Below are 19,960 nucleotides of genomic sequence, written 5' to 3' on the forward strand. Positions count from 1 at the left end.
ACAGCTCACAGTAACCTCCAACTCCTGGGCTCAAGCGAGTCTCCTGCCTCAGCCTCCCAAGTAGCTGGGACCACAGGCACCTGCCACAGTGCCTGGCTATTTTTTGGTTGCAGCCATCATTATTGTTTTTGGCAGGCTGGGGCTGGATTCGAACCCGCCACCTTAGGTGTATGTGGCTGGCGCCTTAGCCGCTTGAGCCACAGGCGCCGAACCAGGACCTATTTTTAATAGCAAAAATTTTAGTAAAGCTGAAATGGGAAGTTTGGGGCTTTTAATTAATTTTATATTGTTTCTTCTAGAAGGACGCTATATCCCTCCTCATTTAAGGAACAGAGAAGCCACTAAAGGTAACTCCTGACAAGCAACTTCATAGATCTAATTCTTTGTTGGTTTTTTTTTTTTTTTTTTTGGGTTGTTGGCGTTGTTTGGAAGGCCTGGGCTGGATTTGAACCTGACAGCTCCGGTGCATGTGGCTGGTGCCCTAGCTGTTGAACTACAGGTGCCAAGCCAGATGTTTCTAATTATGAGATAACTGGGTGCTGTGTATTCCATAAAATAGGTGATCTAAAATTTGGAAGATCAGGAAAAATTAAAAGAGGAGAGGACCGGAAGGGTGGAGAGTCCACAAGGAAGCCCATGATTTGCTGTCATTCCTCTTTGTCCATACATAGTCTGTGTTAGTTTCACTGTCCTTGATAATGCATGGGTATTAAACCTGTATTATTTCTACCTGAAGATCACTTTATTATGTCCTTTTTAGGTGAAGTTACTGAAAAGTTTGTCTTTATCCTCCTGGGTGTTCTTGGTATTCCTTAGAATATACTAGCTGGAAATTGACCTTCCTCCGGTGCAGTGACAGACAGGTTTTAGAGCTAGAAGAGATTTTTATTTATTTATTTATTTATTTTGAGATAGAGTTTCACCATGTCACCCTTGATAGAGTGCTGTCCATCATAGCTCACAGCAACCTTCAACTCCTGGGCTTAGGTGATTCTTTTGCCTCAGCCACCTAAGTAGCTGGGACTATAGGCACCTTCCACAATGCCTGGCTGTTTTTTGTTGCAGTTTGGCTGGGGCTGCGTTCAAACCCACCACCTTCAGTATATGGGGCAGCAGCCTACTCACTGAGCCACAGGTGCTGCCCAGAGCTAGAAGAGATTTAGAAATCTAATTTGAGTCTTCATTACTAGCTAGCAAAGGCTGTTGGTCACCTGGGTTGCCAAATGGTAGAGGTAGAAGGCAGAAAGAAATTAATGTAAGTTATAAACTATTTTTGACTATTTAAGAAGGTGCCACTGAAGCTAGTTAAAGCCTCTACCTGTCTTTGGGCTACTTTATACCTTTTGTCATCTGCTCTTCCTTGAATATTTATAGCTGTACCCAGGAACTTAGATATGGACTGAGAATGTGTAAGAATGAGTGTTATACTTTTTCCAGGTATTCCTGATTCTCATCAAGCTTGTAGTAGGTGAACCACAAAAATAGTACCATTTGACAGTAGTGTGTTTCATAGGTACAAAGCACTTGCACTTTTTACTATTGAAACTGAATAATGCTATATTAAACCAAGTAATTGATACTTTAAGAAGAGTGTTCTGAATGAAAAGCACCTATAAGAAATAATGAGATAGTAGTAACTTTCCTAGTAAACTTCACACCTGTACTAGGTATTACATTGTGGTGGTCGTAGAAAACAGTATCATAATGATTGCTTGATTTTAGTGTGTAGCATTTTCTAGCAGAGGGAAGTTTTGTGTGCTGCTGGTATAAACCAGCTTTAAATCTTGGACCTTGAAGCCACAGAGAAATTCACATCTTCATAAAGATTGATAATACTGGGTGGTGCCTGTGGATCAAAGGAGTAGCACGCCAGCCCCATGTGCCGGAGGTGGGGTTCAAACCCAGCCCCAGCCAAAAACTGCAAAAAAAAAATTTGATAATACCTTAATATGACTTCTTATTTTTTTTGAAGGGGGGGTGAGACAGTCTTACTTTGTTGCTCTCGGTAGAGTGCTGTGAGGGGGTCGTAGCTCACAGCAACCTCAATCTCTTGGGCTCAAGCGATTCTTTTGCCTCAGCCTCCCTGGTAGCTGGGACTATAGGCGCCCACTACAACACCCGGCTGTTTTTAGAGATGGGGGTCTCGCTCTGGCTCCGACTGGTCTTGAACTCGTAAGCTTAGGCAGTCCACCTTCCGTGGCCTCCCACAGTGCTAGGATTACAAGTGTGAGCTGCTGACCCTGGCCTATGATTCCCATTTTTAATGAATACAATAAAAATTTTTTTTTAATTGAAGGATTCTACGATAAAGATAGTTCAGGGTGGAGTTCCAGCAAAGATAAGGATGCATACAGCAGTTTTGGGTCTCGTAGTGATTCAAGAGGCAAGTCCAGTTTCTTCAGTGATCGTGGAAGTGGATCAAGGGGAAGGTAAGTGATTTCTTGTTTTCTCATATCATGTGTGTGTCTAATAGCAATTTAGGGGTTGGTTGTTAATTCTTCACCCTGACCACCTATTTGGGTGTTAAACGTTTTGTCTATATGGTTGGTCATTGGTTATTGTATTTTCTTAGCTGTACGAGGCTTTACTAAGTTGAACCTGTTCTATAGGAATAAGATAAAAATAGGAATATGCTCTTTGGCATAATGAGATAATTTATTATTTTTCTGTTTGTCTAATTTTATATGTTCTGTTTAAGAGTAAGTTTATCTAGGGAGTGACCTAATTTGTTTGGGATTTTTGTGGGCTCTGTAACAATTTTTAAATACCTTATTATGATATTTTTGATTACCCAAGTGTGGTGAACTGACCCCACGTGTCTAATAGCTGTGGTTAGTCCTGTGTCCTGATTTTTCGCAAACAGGCCTAAAACTCTAAAAACATCTTTATTCAGGTAAGGATTATTTTCTACCTTTTATCCAAAATTTGTCACACAGGTGATCCTTTAAGTGACATTCCAGTATAACTAGGGCAGTTTATATTCAGTGTGCTATTTTCTTCTTTTCCCTACCACTAAATATATTTAGATGAGCTCTTTAAATGAAGATGTGAGTTATGTGCTGATTTCAAATTGAAAAGAGAACCTTTGATTATTTTGGCGTGTTTGAGGCTTGTTTAGCCTATAGGCCTTTATAGACATATAAAGAGGGGTATTAATTTTAGAGAACGAAGTACAATTTGGTTAGTTAGCCTCATTTACTAAATAAGAATAAGCCAAGGGTGGTGCCTGTGGCTCACTGGGTAGGACGCCAGCCCCATATACTGAGGGTAGCAGATTCAAACCAGGCCCTGGCCGAACTGCAATAAAAAAATAGCCGGGCATTGTGGCAGACACGTGCAGGAGAATCACCTAAGCCCAGGAGTTGGAGGTTGCTATGAACTGTAATGCTTTGGCACTCTACTGAGGGTCTCTTAAAAATAATAATAAAATAAAAATAAGCCAGCATTGGACTGTTCGACATCCTTGTAGCTAGCCATAATAAATAATTTATCTCCAGATACAGTGCTAGAGTAGCAGTAGGAATCTGATCATGGTTAAATGATAAGATTCTGATTATTTGCTTATGCTGTGCAGGTTTGATGATCGTGGACGGAGTGACTATGACAGCATTGGCAGCCGTGGTGACAGAAGTGGCTTTGGCAAATTTGAACGTGGTGGAAACAGTCGCTGGTGTGACAAATCTGATGAAGATGATTGGTCAAAACCACTCCCACCCAGTGAGCGCTTGGAACAGTAAGTTTTTGACATGTATGTTAATGTTGAAGAAGCCTCATTAGCTAGGATGACATACTTAATCTTTTGATTTCAGGGAATTGTTTTCTGGAGGCAACACTGGGATTAACTTTGAGAAATACGATGACATTCCAGTTGAGGCGACAGGCAACAACTGTCCTCCACATATTGAAAGTGTAAGTATTTTTGCATGACCTTTTAAGACAGAGGGAAGTGTAAGTGTTTTCTTGGCACATCAGAATGAGATGGGAAGCTTCCCAGAGGCATATGTAGATCAAGACATTTCATAGGTTTGTATAAGGAAGAGGTAGAGTTCGATGTCACCATTAAAGAATAATTAATTCACTACCTGAAGTAGAAAATGGTTCTAACGTAGGAAAAACTCAATCTATCCAATGTAGATTAATTAAGCCTCGGAAGTTGACTTTTCTCAAAATGTAACATAATTTACAGTTGCTTTGATTTTTAAGTAAAATTAAGTTACATCACCTATTAATTGGTTGTTTTCATTCTTGTATTAGTATAAAACAGAAATGGCTCCAGGTAAGACTTAAAACATTTCTAACCCCATTGATTTTCTTAACAGTTCAGTGATGTTGACATGGGAGAAATTATCATGGGAAACATTGAGCTTACTCGTTATACTCGCCCAACTCCGGTGCAAAAGCATGCTATTCCTATTATCAAAGAGAAAAGAGACTTGATGGCTTGTGCCCAAACAGGTAAGCTGATAAGAGTAAAATATTGTCCCATTAGTTCTGTAAAGGACCTGCTATAATAATTTTTTTTTTTTTTTTTTTTTTTTGGAGTGGGTAGGGTATACTGGTGTCACCGTAACTCACTGCATCCTCAAACTCTTGGGCTTGAGTGATTGTCCTGCCTCCTCCTGAGTAGCTGGGACCGTAGGTGCATGCCACCACATCTGGCTGACTTTTCTGGGGTTTTTTGTTGTTGATTTTTTTTGGCTGGGGCTGGGTTTGAACCCGCCACCTCTGGCATATGGGGCTAGTGCCCTATTCCTTTGAGCCACAGGCGCCATCCTGACTTTTCTATTTTGTTGTAGAGACAGGGTTTCACTCTTACTTGTATTGGTTTCAAACTCCTGACCTCAAGTGATCCTGTGGTCTCTTGCAACTACTCAGCTCTGTTACAGTGTGGAAGAAGCCATAGAGTATATAAATTATTAGGCATGGCTGTATTCCTAAGAGCTTTATAAAAATAAGCAAGCTTAGCTTCAGTTTGCTAACTACTGTCATAGATGGACTCAAGAATTGATCCAAATAAATTTAATAACTAAATAACTAGTAATAGGGCAGTTAAAAACTGTTATATACCAATATTTGTTCAAAAGTAGTAAACAGTTGTTGCCCGTGGGGGGATGGGGTGACTTGGTTGCTGGTATTTCTCCACAGCTAAGACTTCAACCCAGAGGTACTGATTCACTAGGATTGGACAGAGACCAGCTGAAAACAAGACAGAGCCACTTAGCCTCACCATACCAAGCAGGTCCCCAGTATCTCAGGATGTAGCACTGTACAGGTCCTTTGCAAAAGTTGTAGGGGAAAAGGTACAGACAGTAGTCCCAGCTCTTGGGTAAAGGGCTGGTTAATCCCTACTCCAGGAGCCCCCAACCCAGCTTCATCTTATCTGTTCATCTAGCCAACAGTGTAAAATAATCATGGGGCAGAATCAGTGGAAAAACTCTGGCAACATGAATAATCAGAGTAGATCAACTCCCTCAAGGAACGATATGGCAGACACACCAGAAGATCCCATTCATAAACAAATGGCTGAGATGTCAGAAATTGAATTCAGAATTTGGATTGCAAATAAGATTTAATAGAATGGAGGTAAAGTTGGAATTAGAAATTCAAGGAGCATTTCAAAAGCTATCTCAAGAATTCAATGAATTCAAAGACAAAATCACCAAAGATTTTGACACAGTGAGGCAAGAACTTGGCAGCCCTCAAAGATCTGAGAAATATGGTAGAATCCCCCAGTAAGAGAATGGAGCAGGCAGAAGAAAGGATTTCTGACATTGAAGACAGAGCTTTTGAACACTCCCACATGCTCAAAGAGGAAGAGAAGTGGAGAGCAAAAATGGATCATTCTCTCAGCTCTGGGATAATTTGAAGAAAACTAATATTCGCCTTAACAGGAATTCCTGAAGGTGACAAGGTGGCTTCGAAAGGCCCACATGCTCTACTCCATGAGATAATCAAAGAGAACTAACCAGACATGCCAAGAGATTCTGAAATTCAGATAGCAGACAGTTTCAGAACCCCAGCACAACTCACCCCGAATAAGACATCTTGCAGACATAATTAACTTCACCAAAGTTAGTATGAAGGAGAAATTCTGCAAGCAGCCAGATGTAAGAAAACCATAAGGGGAAGGGGAACAGTATTAGAATGACTACAGATCTCTTTGCTGAAACCTTACAAGCTAGAAGAGGGTGGTTGTCAACTTTTAATCTCCTAAAACAAAATAATTTTCAACCCAGGATCCTGTATCTGACTAAACTGAGTTTCATTTATAATGGAGAAATTAAATTTTTGTAAAAATATTTTTAAGTGAGCAGTGGGGTTTCTTTTTTTTTTTTTTTGAGGCAGAGCCTCAAGCTGTCCCCCTGGGCAGAGTGCCGTGGCATTACAGCTCACAGCAACCTCCAACTCCTGGGCTCAAGCGAGTCTCCTGCCTCCACCTCCCAAGTAGCTGGGACCACAGGCGCCCGCCACAACGCCCGGCTATTTTTTGGTTGCAGCCGTCATTGTTGTTTGGCGAGTCCGGGCTGGGGATTCGAACCCACCACCTTAGGTGTATGTGGCTGGCACCTTAGCCGGTTGAGCTATATAGGCACCGAGCCCCCAGTGGGGTTTCTTTATGTTACCCAAGCCAAAGTGCAGTGGCTATTCACAGGTGTAATCATAGCACTCTGTGACCACCTTGAACTGCTCGGTGTATGGAAATAGCAGGGACTATAGGTGTGCACTCCTGTGCCTGGCTGTTGGTATTTTTGTTTTGATTTGGTAATTGAATGAATACTCTTCCCCCCCCCCCCCAGACAGTCTCACTTTGTCACCTCCAGTAGTGTGCTCTGGTGTCATAGTTCACAGCAAACGCTAACTCTTGGGTTCAAGTGATTCTCTTGCCTTAACTGCACAAGTAGCTAGGACTACAGGTACCCGCCACAACGCCTGGCTATTTTTAGAGATGGGGTCTTGCCTCTAGCTCAGACTGGTCTCAAACTTGTGAGCTCAGGTGTGAGCCACCGTGCCTGGCCTCAGTGAATATTCTTTCTCTTCACAGGTTCTGGAAAAACTGCAGCATTTCTCTTGCCCATCTTGAGTCAGATCTATTCAGATGGTCCAGGCGAGGCTTTGAGGGCCATGAAGGTAAATACTTCTTTATAAAAGAAAAAATTATTATACAACTTTGTAGATGGCTATTGAGATAGCTTTCAAAATGACACTTAAAACATCTGTCTAATGAAAACCTTTTTAAAGTGTAATCTATAAGTTACAAAAGGGAATTACTGTGTTGTGATGTACTTTTTTTTAAGGGTGGTAGGGTTATTTCTATTTCTTAGGAAAATGGAAGATACGGGCGCCGCAAACAATACCCAATCTCCTTGGTATTAGCACCAACTCGAGAATTGGCAGTACAGATCTATGAGGAAGCCAGAAAAGTAAGTGTGCATTTGAGTGATTACTAGTTTTGTCATTGATTCTAATGGTAATGTTTTATGACCATGTAAAAATCTTGACCTTGAAGTTAATAAAATTTCATTGTTTATAGTTTTCATACCGGTCTAGAGTTCGTCCTTGTGTGGTTTATGGTGGTGCTGATATTGGTCAGCAGATCCGAGACTTGGAGCGTGGATGCCACTTGTTAGTAGCCACTCCAGGACGTCTAGTGGATATGATGGAAAGAGGAAAGATTGGATTAGACTTCTGCAAGTATGTTAATTTTTAAATGTATGGGATGCAACATTAGTTTGCAGAAATTACTGGCCAATAATGTTGTGATATTTATTGGCATTGTCTAAATATTGAGTAGTGATTTTCTAACTTTTATAAAGCGTTCTTGTGATTTAATCTTTTTTTTTTAAGACAATTTCACTTTGTTGCCCTCGGTAGAGTGCTGTAGTGTCACAGCTCACAGCAACCTCAAACTCTTGAGCTTAAGTGATTCTCTTGCCTTAGCCTTCCATGTAGCTGGGACTACAGGTTCCTGCCACAACGCCTGGCTATTTAGAGATGAAGTCTCACTGTGGCTCTCGCTGGACTCGAACTCATGAGCTTAGATAATCCACTGCCTCGGTTCTCAGAGCTAGGATTACAGGCATGAGAGCCACTGTGCCCGTCCTCATTCTAAAATTATTATTTATTTATTTTTTTTGAGACAGAGTCTCACTACGTCTGGTGTTACAGCTCACAGCAACCTCCAACTTTTGGGCTCAAGTGATTCTCTTGCCTCGGCCTCTCAAATAGCTGGTGCCCATCACAATGCCAGGCTATTTTTTGTTGCAATTGTCATTGTTTTGGCTGGCGTGGGCTGGGTTCAGACCTGCCAGCCTTGGTGGTGTATGTGGCTGGTGCCATAACCACTGAGCCTGTAATTTTAATGTTTTGGTTTTTTTTTCCCCTCTCTCTAATTTTAACGTTGAAAAATTACATTTTAGGTTTGGCGTCTGTAGCTCAGTGGTCATGGTGCCAGCCAGCCACATACACTGAGGCTGGTGGGTTGGAACTCAGCCAGGGCCAGATAAAACGACGACAACTGGGCGGCACTTGTAGCTCAGTGGGTAGGGTGCCAGCCCCATATACCCAGGGTGGCAGGTTCAAGCCTGGCCCCGGCCAAACTGCAACAAAAAAATAGCTGGGCGTTATGGTGGGTACTTACAGTCCCAGCTACTTGGGAGGCTGAGGCAAGAGAATTGCCTAAGCCCAGGAGTTGAAGGTTGCTGTGAGCTATGATGCCATGGCACTCTGTCACAAAAATATATATATATACACACACATTTCAGTAGATGCTCAGAATGACCAGATCATTGGACTGTCAAGTCATAAGAGCTAACTTGGCTCTGTGATGTTTGATGACTTACTTAGTGGCAAGAATCCTATGCTATATCTGTCAAACCATGCAGTGTGAGGAATTTACCCTAATGAATACATAATTATAATTACTTATAGCTATACTAAAATTATTGTTTTTTCCTCAGATTCTTAATTTTTTTTTCATTATAGATACTTGGTGTTAGATGAAGCCGATCGGATGTTGGATATGGGCTTTGAACCTCAGATTCGTAGAATAGTTGAACAAGATACTATGCCTCCAAAGGGTGTCCGCCACACTATGATGTTTAGTGCTACTTTTCCAAAGGAAATACAGGTACTGTTTGATGTTGCAATATTTTTTTGCATGTGTGGTTCCAATGGCTAGAAAGATGTGGCAGATTTTATTTAGAAATTTATCTTAGTAGGTAACAAAACATTTTTCTTTCAGATGCTTGCTCGTGATTTCTTGGATGAATATATCTTTTTGGCTGTAGGGAGGGTTGGCTCAACCTCTGAGAACATCACACAGAAAGTAGTTTGGGTGGAAGAAGCAGACAAAAGATCATTTCTGCTTGACCTCCTAAATGCAACAGGTATGATTATGAGTAATGTTAGCATTGCTCTGGTGATTAAGAATCTATTTGGGGTGAACGTGGTACAGCTACTCAGGAGGATTACTTTAGCCCCTGGAGTTCGAGGCTGTAGTGTGCTATGATTGTATCTATGAATAGCCACTGTGAAACTTGTCTCTTAGGAAAAAAGAAATCTATTTGGATCATCTCTGCTACTTCTCCATTCACAAGAACAGTGTATTTAAATGTGTGTGTATGTATATATATACACACACGTATATAAATAACATGTATGTTTGGCACATAATTTTAAAAAATACGTGTTTTATTTATCTTTTGAGATAGTTTCATTGTGTCGCCCTTAGCAGAGTGCTGTGGCATCATAGCTCACAGCAACCTCAAACTCTTGGGCTTAAGCCATTCTATTGCCTCAGCCTCCCAAGTAGCTGGGACTATAGGTGCCTGCCACAGCACCTGGCTATTTTTTTTAGAGATAAGGTCTTGGTCTGGCTCAGGCTGGTCTCGGTATCTAGAACTCATGAGCTCAGGCAATCCACCAGCCTAGGCCTCCTGAATGCTAGGATTATAGGCATGAGTCAGCACACCTGATATTTCAGGACATATTTATATTGTATAGTAAATCAGGATAATTAGCATATCCATCCCCTCAAACCTTTATCATTTTTATGTTAACATTCAAAATCTTTCCTTGGTATTTGAAAAAAATATAATTACTATTTGTAGTCACCCTACAGTGTTTTAATTGCCTCTATTTGAATATTGAGTACAAAGAGAACTAAGCCATATTAGTGACCAAAAACTTGCAATTTTTCAAATTCAGGCAAAGATTCACTGACCTTAGTGTTCGTGGAGACCAAGAAGGGTGCAGATTCTTTGGAGGATTTCTTATACCATGAAGGATATGCTTGTACCAGTATCCATGGAGACCGATCTCAGAGAGATAGAGAAGAGGCCCTTCATCAGTTCCGCTCAGGGAAAAGCCCAATTCTAGTGGCGACAGCAGTATGTACAATCTTATTTTTATACAAGTTCAGTATTTTTCAATATTTGCTGTAAGTGGGCCATCTGTAACAAAAATTATTTTGCAGGTAGCGGCAAGAGGACTGGACATTTCAAATGTGAAACATGTTATTAATTTTGACTTGCCAAGTGATATTGAAGAATATGTACACCGCATTGGCCGTACAGGTCGTGTAGGAAACCTCGGTAAGTGCTTAGTTACTTGATGATCTGATTGTTTTTCATTATGGTACATGTAGTGAAGAACTTTATAAGATTTTAAGTTATTAAAGTCCCTATTTCCAAGGAATGCAATTTAAAATTTTAACAATAAAAGTGACAGATTTTTGTTCAAAGCAGTTTGAGTTGGTTAAATATTTTAAAAAAAATTTGTAATCTATGTAGGAAAGTTAAGAATATTAAGGTACTCCATGGAAGACCTTTGTTTATGTGCTTTTTTTGAACTCTTAGGCCTAGCCACCTCATTCTTCAACGAGAGGAACGTAAATATTACTAAGGATTTGTTGGATCTCCTTGTTGAAGCTAAACAGGAAGTGCCCTCTTGGTTGGAAAACATGGCCTACGAACACCATTACAAGGGTAGCAGTCGTGGACGTTCCAAGAGGTAAGCAGATGGTATATAATGGAGGAATGTGGGTGGTAGGTATTCACTTCCTATTCCTAGTGTTTGCTCTGGGCAAGTAATGTCCAGGTTTCACTTTCAGTATTTAATTTGAAAAGCTTAATTTTCTTAGGCTGTCTAGATTCTTTGATAAGGATGTAACTCTTTGAGGTGATTCATACCTGTAATCGTTGCACTTTGGGAGGCTGAATGGGAAGATTGCTTAAGGCCAGGAGAAGATCAAGACCAGCCTGGGGGGGCAACATAGTGAGACCCATGTCTTTATAAAAAATTAAAAATTAGCTGGACCTGGTCACGTACATGGGGGTTTTTTTGTTTGTTGTTTTTGAAACAGTGTCACTATGTCACCCTCTGTAGAGCCACTATGGCATCACAGCTCACAGCAACCTCAAACTCTTGGGCTTAAGCAATTGTCTTACCTCTGCCTCCTAAGTAGCTTGGACTATAGGCGCCCTCCACAATGCCTGGCTATTTTTTGGTTGCAGTTGTCATTGTTCAGCAAGCCCTGGCCAGGTTTGAACCTGCCAGCTTTGGTGTATGTGGTTGGCACCCTGCCCACTGTGGTACGGGTGCTGCCCACATCTTTTAATCTTAGCTACTTGGGAGGCTGAGGTGGGAAGATTGTTAGAGCCCAGGACAGGAGTTCAGGGTTACAGTGAGCTGCAATGATTGTACTACTGTACTCCATTCTAGGCGACAGGAGATCCTGTGTCTTTAAAACAAAAAAACCCAAAGGTTTGTGTTGGCCCTTCACTGTTAAGGCCTTTGAAACCAGTATAAGGGAAAGTATGGTTGATGGGGAATCGTTTGAATGGAAAAATCAGAAATTGGTCATTGGGAAGTTTTAATAGGAATTGGGTTATTTAGTGGAGTTTCATCTTCATGTGAAGTAACTTAATGTTTTTTCCTTGTAGTAGCAGATTTAGTGGAGGATTTGGTGCCAGAGACTATCGACAAAGTAGTGGTGCCAGCAGTTCCAGTTTCAGTAGTAGCCGTGCGAGCAGCAGCCGCAGTGGTGGAGGCCATGGAAGCAGCAGAGGCTTTGGTGGAGGTAGTGTGATTTTTAACTTTTCGTGTTTGAGAAAGGCCTTTTTTTTTTTTCTTTTTAGTCTTTCCCAAAGCGTAATTAAAACAATTGGGAACACAGGACTGTTGATTGAATGCTTTTCATAACTTTCATCAAAATATTTGAAGGATTATATTTAATAGTGGATGATATCATTAATTTCTCTCTTTTTTTTTTTTAAATCTCTCATTAGGTGGCTATGGAGGCTTTTACAACAGTGATGGATATGGAGGAAATTATAACTCCCAGGGGGTTGACTGGTGGGGTAACTGAGCCTGCTGTGCAGTAGGTCACCCTGCCAGACAAGCTAATATGGAAACCACATGTAACTTAGCCAGACTATACCTTGTGTAGCTTCAAGAACTCGCAGTACATTACCAGCTGTGATTCTCCACTGAAATTTTTTTTTTAAGGGAGCTCAAGGTCACAAGAAGAGATGAACAATCAGCAGCCCTGTTCAGAAGGTGGTTTGAAGACTTCATTGCTGTAGTTTGGATTAACTCCCCTCCCGCCTACCCCCATCCCAAATTGCATTTATGATTTTGTGACTGAGGATCATTTGTTTGTTAATGTACTGTGCCTTTAACTTTAGACAACTTTTTATTTTGATGTCCTGTTGGCTCAGTAATGCTCAAGATATCAATTGTTTTGACAAAATAAATTTACTGAACTTGGGCTAAAAATCAAACCTTGGCACACAGGTGTGATACAACTTAACAGGAATCATCGATTCATCCATAAATATTATAAGGAAAAAACTTATGCTGTAGCCTGCATTAGGGCTTTTTGATACTTGCAGATTGGGGGAAAAACAACAAACGTCTTGAAGCATATTAATGGAATTAGTTTCTAATGTGGCAAACTGTATTAAGTTAAAGTTCTGATTTGCTCACTCTATCCTGGATAGGTATTTAGAACCTGATAGTCTTTAAACAAGCCATTCCAGTCATGATGAGGTGATGTATGAGTACATACATGCAAAGCACTGTTTTCAAAGTTAATGCAAGTAAACATAGGAATTCCTCTTTCAATGTTTAGGCAGATCATTAATTATGAGCTAGCCAAATGTGGGCATACTATTACAGGGAAAGTTTAAAGGTCTGATAACTTGAAATAGGTTTTTAGGAGAATTCATCTTCTTAGACTTTTTAAATGCCTGCCATAAATGAAATTGAAATGGTAGAATGGCTGACCACAGCAATGACCAGCCCTTGTTAGGGCCCTGGATGATTTATGGTCTAATAACGCATGCTAGTGTTGATGTTTTTTGGTCAAGAGGGTATGAACAGGAAGAATTATGCAGCAGGCTTTATTTTAAATGCCGATTCACATTACTCTGTTCAAGCTGCGTTGAGATGTTAAACTGGCTTACTATAGGCTTTGTAAAAATGGCTCCAGAAGAGTAACAAACTGAAATCTTTTGAGATCACACAGGTTGGAAATATGTACATAACTGCACAAGGTGTCAATTCTGCTCTACAGTGCAGTTTCAGTCAGTTTCAGTTGCATAGGTTTCCATTGTATTTATAGTCTGTTATGCTAAATCTGGCCAAAGATGAGCATTGTCCACCACTAAAATGCCTCTGCCACTTTGAATTCTGTGCTAATTTTGTGGCCAGAATGCGGTGATCAAAACGCTCAATGTTTTTACAGTGGCATAGGAAGATGGCAAAAATTTCCTAAAGTGCAATAGATTTTCAAGTGTATTGTGCCTTGTTCTAAAACTTTTATTAAGTAGGTGCACTTGACAGTATTGAGGTCATTTGTTATGGTGCTATTTCAATTAGTCTAGGTTTAGGCCCTTGTACATTTTGCCCATAACTTTTTACAAAGTACTTCTTTTATTGCACATTCAGAGGATTTTATATATATGTCTTGTGTGCGTGTCCTTAAACTTCCAATCTTATTTTGTCTCTTGGAGATTGTTGAACGCAGCTTGTCTAGGAAGGGGATGGGACTAGATTCTAAAATTTATTTGGGACCATGGGAATGATAGTTGGGAAGAAAACTATTTGCACACGACAGATTTCTAGATACTTTTTGCTGCTAGTTTTATGTAATATTTATTGAACATTTTGACAAATATTTATTTTTGTAAGCCTAAAAGTGATTCTTTGAAAGTTTAAAGAAACTTGACCAAAAGACAGTACAAAAACACTGGCACTTGAATGTTGAATGTCACCGTATGCGTGAAATTATATATTTCGGGGTAGTGTGAGCTTTTAATGTTAAGTCATATTAAACTCTTAAGTCAAATTAAGCAGACCCGGCATTGGCAGTGTAGCCATAACTTTCTGATGTTAGTAAAAACAAAATTGGCGACTTGAAATTAAATCATGCCAAGGTTTTGATACACTTGTCTTAAGATATTAATGAAACACTTCAAAACACTGATGTGAAGTGTCCAGATTCTCAGATGTTTGTTGTGTGAGTTTTGTTTAGTTGTGTGTATTTTTTTTTCCAGTGAATGTCTGGCACATTGCAATCCTCAAACATGTGGTTATCTTTGTTGTATTGGCATAATCAGTGACTTGTACATTCAGCGATAGCATTTGGACAAGTTTTGTCAGCAAGCAATATTTTCAGTTAATAAATAAGGTTTCAAAAAATTGTGAGAGTGGATTTAAACTTGCTGAATGTAAAAGATTGAACCTCAAGTCACTGTAGCTTTAGTAATTGCTTATTGTATTAGTTTAGATGCTAGCACTGCATGTGCTGTGCATATTCTGATTTTATTAAAATAAAAAGTTGAACTGCACAGTCTCTTTTGTTGTTGTCAATTGTGGTTTATTTTCAGAGGTGAAAATAAAGTTGTGCTCTTGCCTGAAGAATTGTAAAATGTAATTTTTTGGGGTTGTGGTCTAATGCTATTGAGATGCTTCTTGGAGACAATTTCTGTAGTACCCTGAGTTTGTAATAAAAGATGGTGTTTGAAATATAGTGAAACAGGATTTTTGTAATAGATGGAAATCTGAAAGGCTATTATTGATGCAACATGCCAGTTAATGAGGTTTTCTTTTGTTTGTTTGGTTTTTTTTTTTTTTTGAGACAAGAGCCTCAAGCTGTTTCCCTGGGTAAGAATGCCATGGCATCACAGCTCTTAGCAACCTCAAACTCTCGGGCTTAAGCGATTCTCTTGCCTTAGCCTCTCCCAAGTAGCTGCCCGGCTATTTTTTCATTGCAGTTGTTTTTAGTTGCCCCCAGGCCAGATTTGAACCCACTAGCCTTGGTGTATGTGGCGGGTGACCTACCTACTGAGCTACAGGCGCCGCTGAATCTCTTTGTTCTTTTGAAGTATTTGTGAAGAGTAGTTGGGCAGTGGAAGAACAGATAGGATTTTTAAAAAGGGTATTACTAATCCAACAAGTGACGGTAAGTATCTATTTAGGGATCAAAAATGTACTTGGGCTGTTGGCTACCTCCAACATTTGAGACCATGTTTTTCTAAAAAAGTATCTGGGGTCTGGGCGACATTTTTGCGGGCTACTAAGAGATGATATGACAGCTGTAACCATCTAGACACTAACTAGTAAGACAGGTTAGGTAGAACCATGTTGAAACAGCTCTTCAGATTTTTAGGGCAAAAAAGGGTCAAATACTGGTTGGACAAGGTTCAACCTAATGAAAGTATGCGTATTCAACTTTTGTTTCACTTTCTGTTCTAGGTTTTTGCAGCATAACAATTTTTTTATTAGGAAATACTTGGTTCTGGATAGTTGGCCGTTTTCACAGTCATTTCAAAAATTGCAAGCCTATAAGGCAGAATTTGAGATGTAATATACCATACGGATTTTGAAGATAGAAAAGGGGAAGGTAGTTGAGTCTGAGTTTAGTCAAAAGTATGGAAAAAGGTTGAGGATTGCTAGATTGAAAAGGTAGTAGCTGAAGGTGACTGAAGTGGAGTAAAATTGGATTCTGAGGATAGTTCAAGGTCCCCAATGGGAATTAAAATGCTACATTTTTTTTTTTTTGAGACAGTCTCAATATGTCACCCTTGTTATAGTGCCCTGGCATTACAGTTCACAGCAACCTCAAACTATTGGGCTTAAAAGAGATTGTCTTGCCTCAGCCTCCCAAGTAGCTCGGACTACAGGTGCCTGCCACAAGGCATGCAATTTTTTTTTTTTTTTTTTAAGAGATGGGCTCTCACTGTGGCTCAAGCTGGTCTTTAGAACCCGTGAACTCAGGCAATCCACCCTCCTGGGCCTCCCAAGTGCTGGATTACAGGCATGAGCCACCACGCTTGACCTAGTTTTGATTATTTAATATATACTTGAATTATTCTGTTGCTCTTCCACACTGTTCCCAGGGTTCGTTCTTTTTTTTGGTTTGTTTTTTGACAGTCTCGTTATTGTCGCCCTCCATAGGATGCCATGGTGCTCATGGTAACTTCAAACTTAGGCTTAAGCAATTCTCTTGCCTCCACCTCCCAAGTAGCTGGGATGACATGCACCCGCCATAATGTCTGGCTATTTTTTTGTTGCAGTTGTCATTGTTTAGCAGGTCAGGGCCAGCACCCTACCCTACTCATGCAGCCACAGGGGTTCTTAATTGCTTGGCTGATTTTTTTTTTTTTTTTTTGAGACAGAGCTTCAACCTGTTGCCCTGGGTGGAGTGCATCACAGCTCACAGCAACCTCCAACTCCTGGGCTTAAGTGATTGATTCTCTTGCCTTAGCTTCCCAAGTAGCTGGGATTACAGGTGCCGGCCACAATGCCTGGCTATTTTTTGGTTGTAGTTGTCTGGTTGTCGTTTGGCAGGCCAGGGCTGGATTCAAACCCACCAGCTGTGGTGTATGTGGCTGGCGCCTTAGCTGCGTGAGCTACAGGTGTTGAGCTGGCTGAATTTTTCTTTCTTTTTTTTTTTTTTTTTGCAGTTTTTGGCTGGGTCCGGGTTTGAACCCACCATCTCCAGTATTTGGGGCCAGCACCTTACTCCTTTGAGCTACAGTAGGCGCTCCCCGAGCCGGCTGAAATTTTTTAATGGTTTATATGAGCTATCTTGCATATTTGAAAATGTCTTAGGTAATGTCTATTTCCCTTGCCTCTATGTTCTAAGTATCCTGCTTGAATGGCTACAGGCTTTGAAGCTCAGTGACTACTTTTGTTTTGACAATTGCTTCACTCTCTCTCCACCAGAATACAGAGGTTTCATTCACTATACAGGCTTTGAAAGTTTGATTTTTGAGACAAGTCTGTTGCCCAGGCTAGAATGCCATGATAGCCAAGTCGCTGCAACCTCAAACTCCTGGGCTCAAGCACTCTTCTTGCCTCTGCCCCCCCACCCCTACCCCCGCTAATTTTTTCTTTTTCATTTTTGAGACAGAGTCTCAAGCTGTCACCCTGGGTAGAGAGCTGTGGCGTCATAGCTCGTGGCAACCTCCGACTCTTGGACTCAAGCGATCCTCTTGCCTCAGTTTTTCTATTTTTACTAGAGATGGGGTCTTGCTTTTGCTCAGGCTGGTCTTGTGAGCTCGAGCGATCCACCTGCCTTAGCCTCCCAGAGTGCTAGAATTACAGGTGTGAGCCACTGTGCCCAGCCAATTTTTTCTATTTTTAGTAGAGCACCTCCTTCCCCACCCCTAGTGCTAGGATATCTTTGGGTTCATCTTTTTCTTTTACATTCTAGTCTCAATTGGGCACAATTCTGGGCATGTTTATACTTGCTTTGCTTCTTAACCTGTCCTCAGTTTATGATCTATTTTTCAGCATGTTTAGTGTCTAAATTTTCTAATGTAGACTTCTTTTCAATTCTTTCTTTTTTTTTAGGGAAAGGTTATTCTTTTGACTGCTAGGAACAGCAAATTTTATTTTGGGGGGAAGAGTTTCTATTGTCATCTTTATCACTGATTTTTTTTTTCCTTCGAGTTCTCTCTGCATTTGACTATGTTATCTTTAGGGTAATTCTGAAATAGGACCCTTTTTTTTTTTTTTTTTTTTAGGAAGAGCACTATTTTGTGGAAGGATATTTTGTGACCTGAAAAGACGTTAATGGGAGAAAAATGTAAAACACACCAACACAATTTAAGAACATGAAATAGATATTTCAAAATAAGAGTTAAACATAAAATTACCATATGACTCAGCAATTCCACTCCTAGAAGAAATGAAAGTGTTAAGTGTGCAAATGTTGATAGCATTATTCGTGGTAACCAAAAAGTGGAAACAAATGTCTATCAACTGGTTTGGTAACTGGGTAAGCCAATTGTAGATACATAAAATGGAATGCTGTTTAGTATAAAAAGAAAAGTATTGTTACTATCTATCCTCTGGGGGACCAAACCACATCCCCAATTTCCTTCTCCCTCTTCAAAGGGCCATTAGGTAGGCCTATCAGTATTGTAATACATATCTATAGTCTAAGGTTTTCTGTAGTTGTAAATCCAGTTTCTGTCCTGATTTATTGTGTTTAGCACTGACAGTGATGGTTTATTGGGGTTATAACTGTTTTTCTTGTTAATTCACTGAGGATGATTTTTTTTGAGAGAGAGTTGAACTTTGCCGCCCTTGGTAGAGTGCTGTGATGTCACTGCTCACAACAACCTCTAACTCTTGGGCTCAAGCATTTCTCTTGCCTCAGCCTCCCTAGTAGCTGGGATTACAGGCACCTGCCCCAATGCCCAGCTAGTTTTAGAGATGGGGTTGTCTTGCGCTAGCTCAGGCTGGTCTCAAACTCCTGAGCTCATGCAATCCACCCACCTCAGCCTCCCAAAGTGCTGGGATTACAGGCGTGAGCCACCACACCTGCTGACTATTTTTTGAGAGAAACAGTAAAATGGCTGTCATCTTTTGCTGGAAATCCTCCATTCTTTACTCCTCTTTGCACTCATTCTTTTCATAACAGCCCATCTCATTTACCTAACATCAGTCAATGAGCATGTTAACATGCAAAGTAGACTGTGAACCTCTGCTTCTGACCCCAGTCACCCAATACAGGCCAAATGATTTAGGGCTCATTCCAAACCTGTTCTGGGTGTCTGATTAGGTACCGGATGCTGGGGAGTATAGTGATAAATTCGGATTAGAGTTTGCCCTCTTGAAACCTAGTCGTCCATCTTTTTTTTTTTTTTTTTTTTTTAACAGAGTCTCACTTTGTTGCCCTCGGTAGAATATGGTTGTGTCACAGCTCACAGCAACATCGAACTTTTGGTCTCAAGCGATTCTCTTGCCTCAGCCTCCCCAGTAGCCGGGACTACAGGCGTCTGTCACAATGTCTGGATATTTTTAGAGACGGGATCTCTTGCTCAGGCTTGTTTTGAACCTGTGAGCTCAGGCAATCTACCTCCTTCAGCCTCCCAGAGTGCTAGCTAGGATTACAGGCATGAGCCACTAAGCCCAGCCTCTATTTTATTTTATTTTATTTTTTAGTAGAGATGGGATCTCAACTCTGCTCAGGCTGGTCTCCCAACTCCTGAACTCAAGCAATCCACCTGCCTTGGCCTCTAGAGTGCTAGGATTGAGCCACCATGCCCAGCCAAAGTAAAGTTTTTTTAAAAATGTGTTTATTTATTTATTTATTTGAAATAGAGTCTCACTATGTCGCTGTTGGTAGAGTGCTATGGCGTCACAGCTCACAGCAACCTCAAACTCTTGGGCTTAAGTGATTCTCTTGCCTCAGCCTCCCCTGGAGCTGGGACTACAGGTGCCCTCTACAACACCCGGTTATTATTTTTGTTTTTAGAGACAGTCTCACTTTATCGCCCTTGGTAGGATGCCGTGGTGTCACAGCTCACAGCAACCTCCAGCTGTTGGGCTTAGGTGATTCTCTTTTTTTTGAGACGGAGCCTCAAGCTATCCCCCTGGGTAGAGTGCCATGGCATCATAGCTCACAGCAACCTCCAACTCCTGGGCTCAAGCGAGCCTCCTG

The 19,960-nt window shown here is 40.7% G+C and overlaps 1 protein-coding gene across 2 annotated transcripts in view; it reads left to right on the forward strand.

The window, feature by feature from the left end:
* The window catches only part of DDX3X (DEAD-box helicase 3, X-linked), a 19,847-nt gene extending 4,928 nt beyond the window's left edge, over positions 1–14,919 (forward strand). Inside the window, exons 3-17 of one of the 2 annotated variants that reach the window (XM_003799906.2) lie at positions 300–347; positions 2,297–2,429; positions 3,575–3,733; positions 3,810–3,909; positions 4,320–4,455; positions 7,043–7,128; positions 7,323–7,421; positions 7,532–7,692; positions 8,983–9,127; positions 9,242–9,386; positions 10,207–10,388; positions 10,475–10,592; positions 10,857–11,010; positions 11,943–12,079; positions 12,288–14,919. In XM_003799906.2, the coding sequence (XP_003799954.1) occupies positions 300–347; positions 2,297–2,429; positions 3,575–3,733; positions 3,810–3,909; positions 4,320–4,455; positions 7,043–7,128; positions 7,323–7,421; positions 7,532–7,692; positions 8,983–9,127; positions 9,242–9,386; positions 10,207–10,388; positions 10,475–10,592; positions 10,857–11,010; positions 11,943–12,079; positions 12,288–12,367 (1,883 nt within the window). In that variant the 3' untranslated portion in view covers positions 12,368–14,919. The remainder of the gene's footprint in view (positions 1–299; positions 348–2,296; positions 2,430–3,574; positions 3,734–3,809; positions 3,910–4,319; positions 4,456–7,042; positions 7,129–7,322; positions 7,422–7,531; positions 7,693–8,982; positions 9,128–9,241; positions 9,387–10,206; positions 10,389–10,474; positions 10,593–10,856; positions 11,011–11,942; positions 12,080–12,287) is intronic. The other variant, XM_012811455.2, reaches the window with a different exon arrangement.
* The last annotated feature ends 5,041 nt before the right edge of the window (positions 14,920–19,960 follow it).

Source organism: Otolemur garnettii, unplaced genomic scaffold (assembly GCF_000181295.1).
Source record: "Otolemur garnettii isolate 467f Iridium unplaced genomic scaffold, OtoGar3 scaffold00158, whole genome shotgun sequence".
In the NCBI taxonomy this organism is placed as follows: domain Eukaryota; kingdom Metazoa; phylum Chordata; class Mammalia; order Primates; family Galagidae; genus Otolemur; species Otolemur garnettii.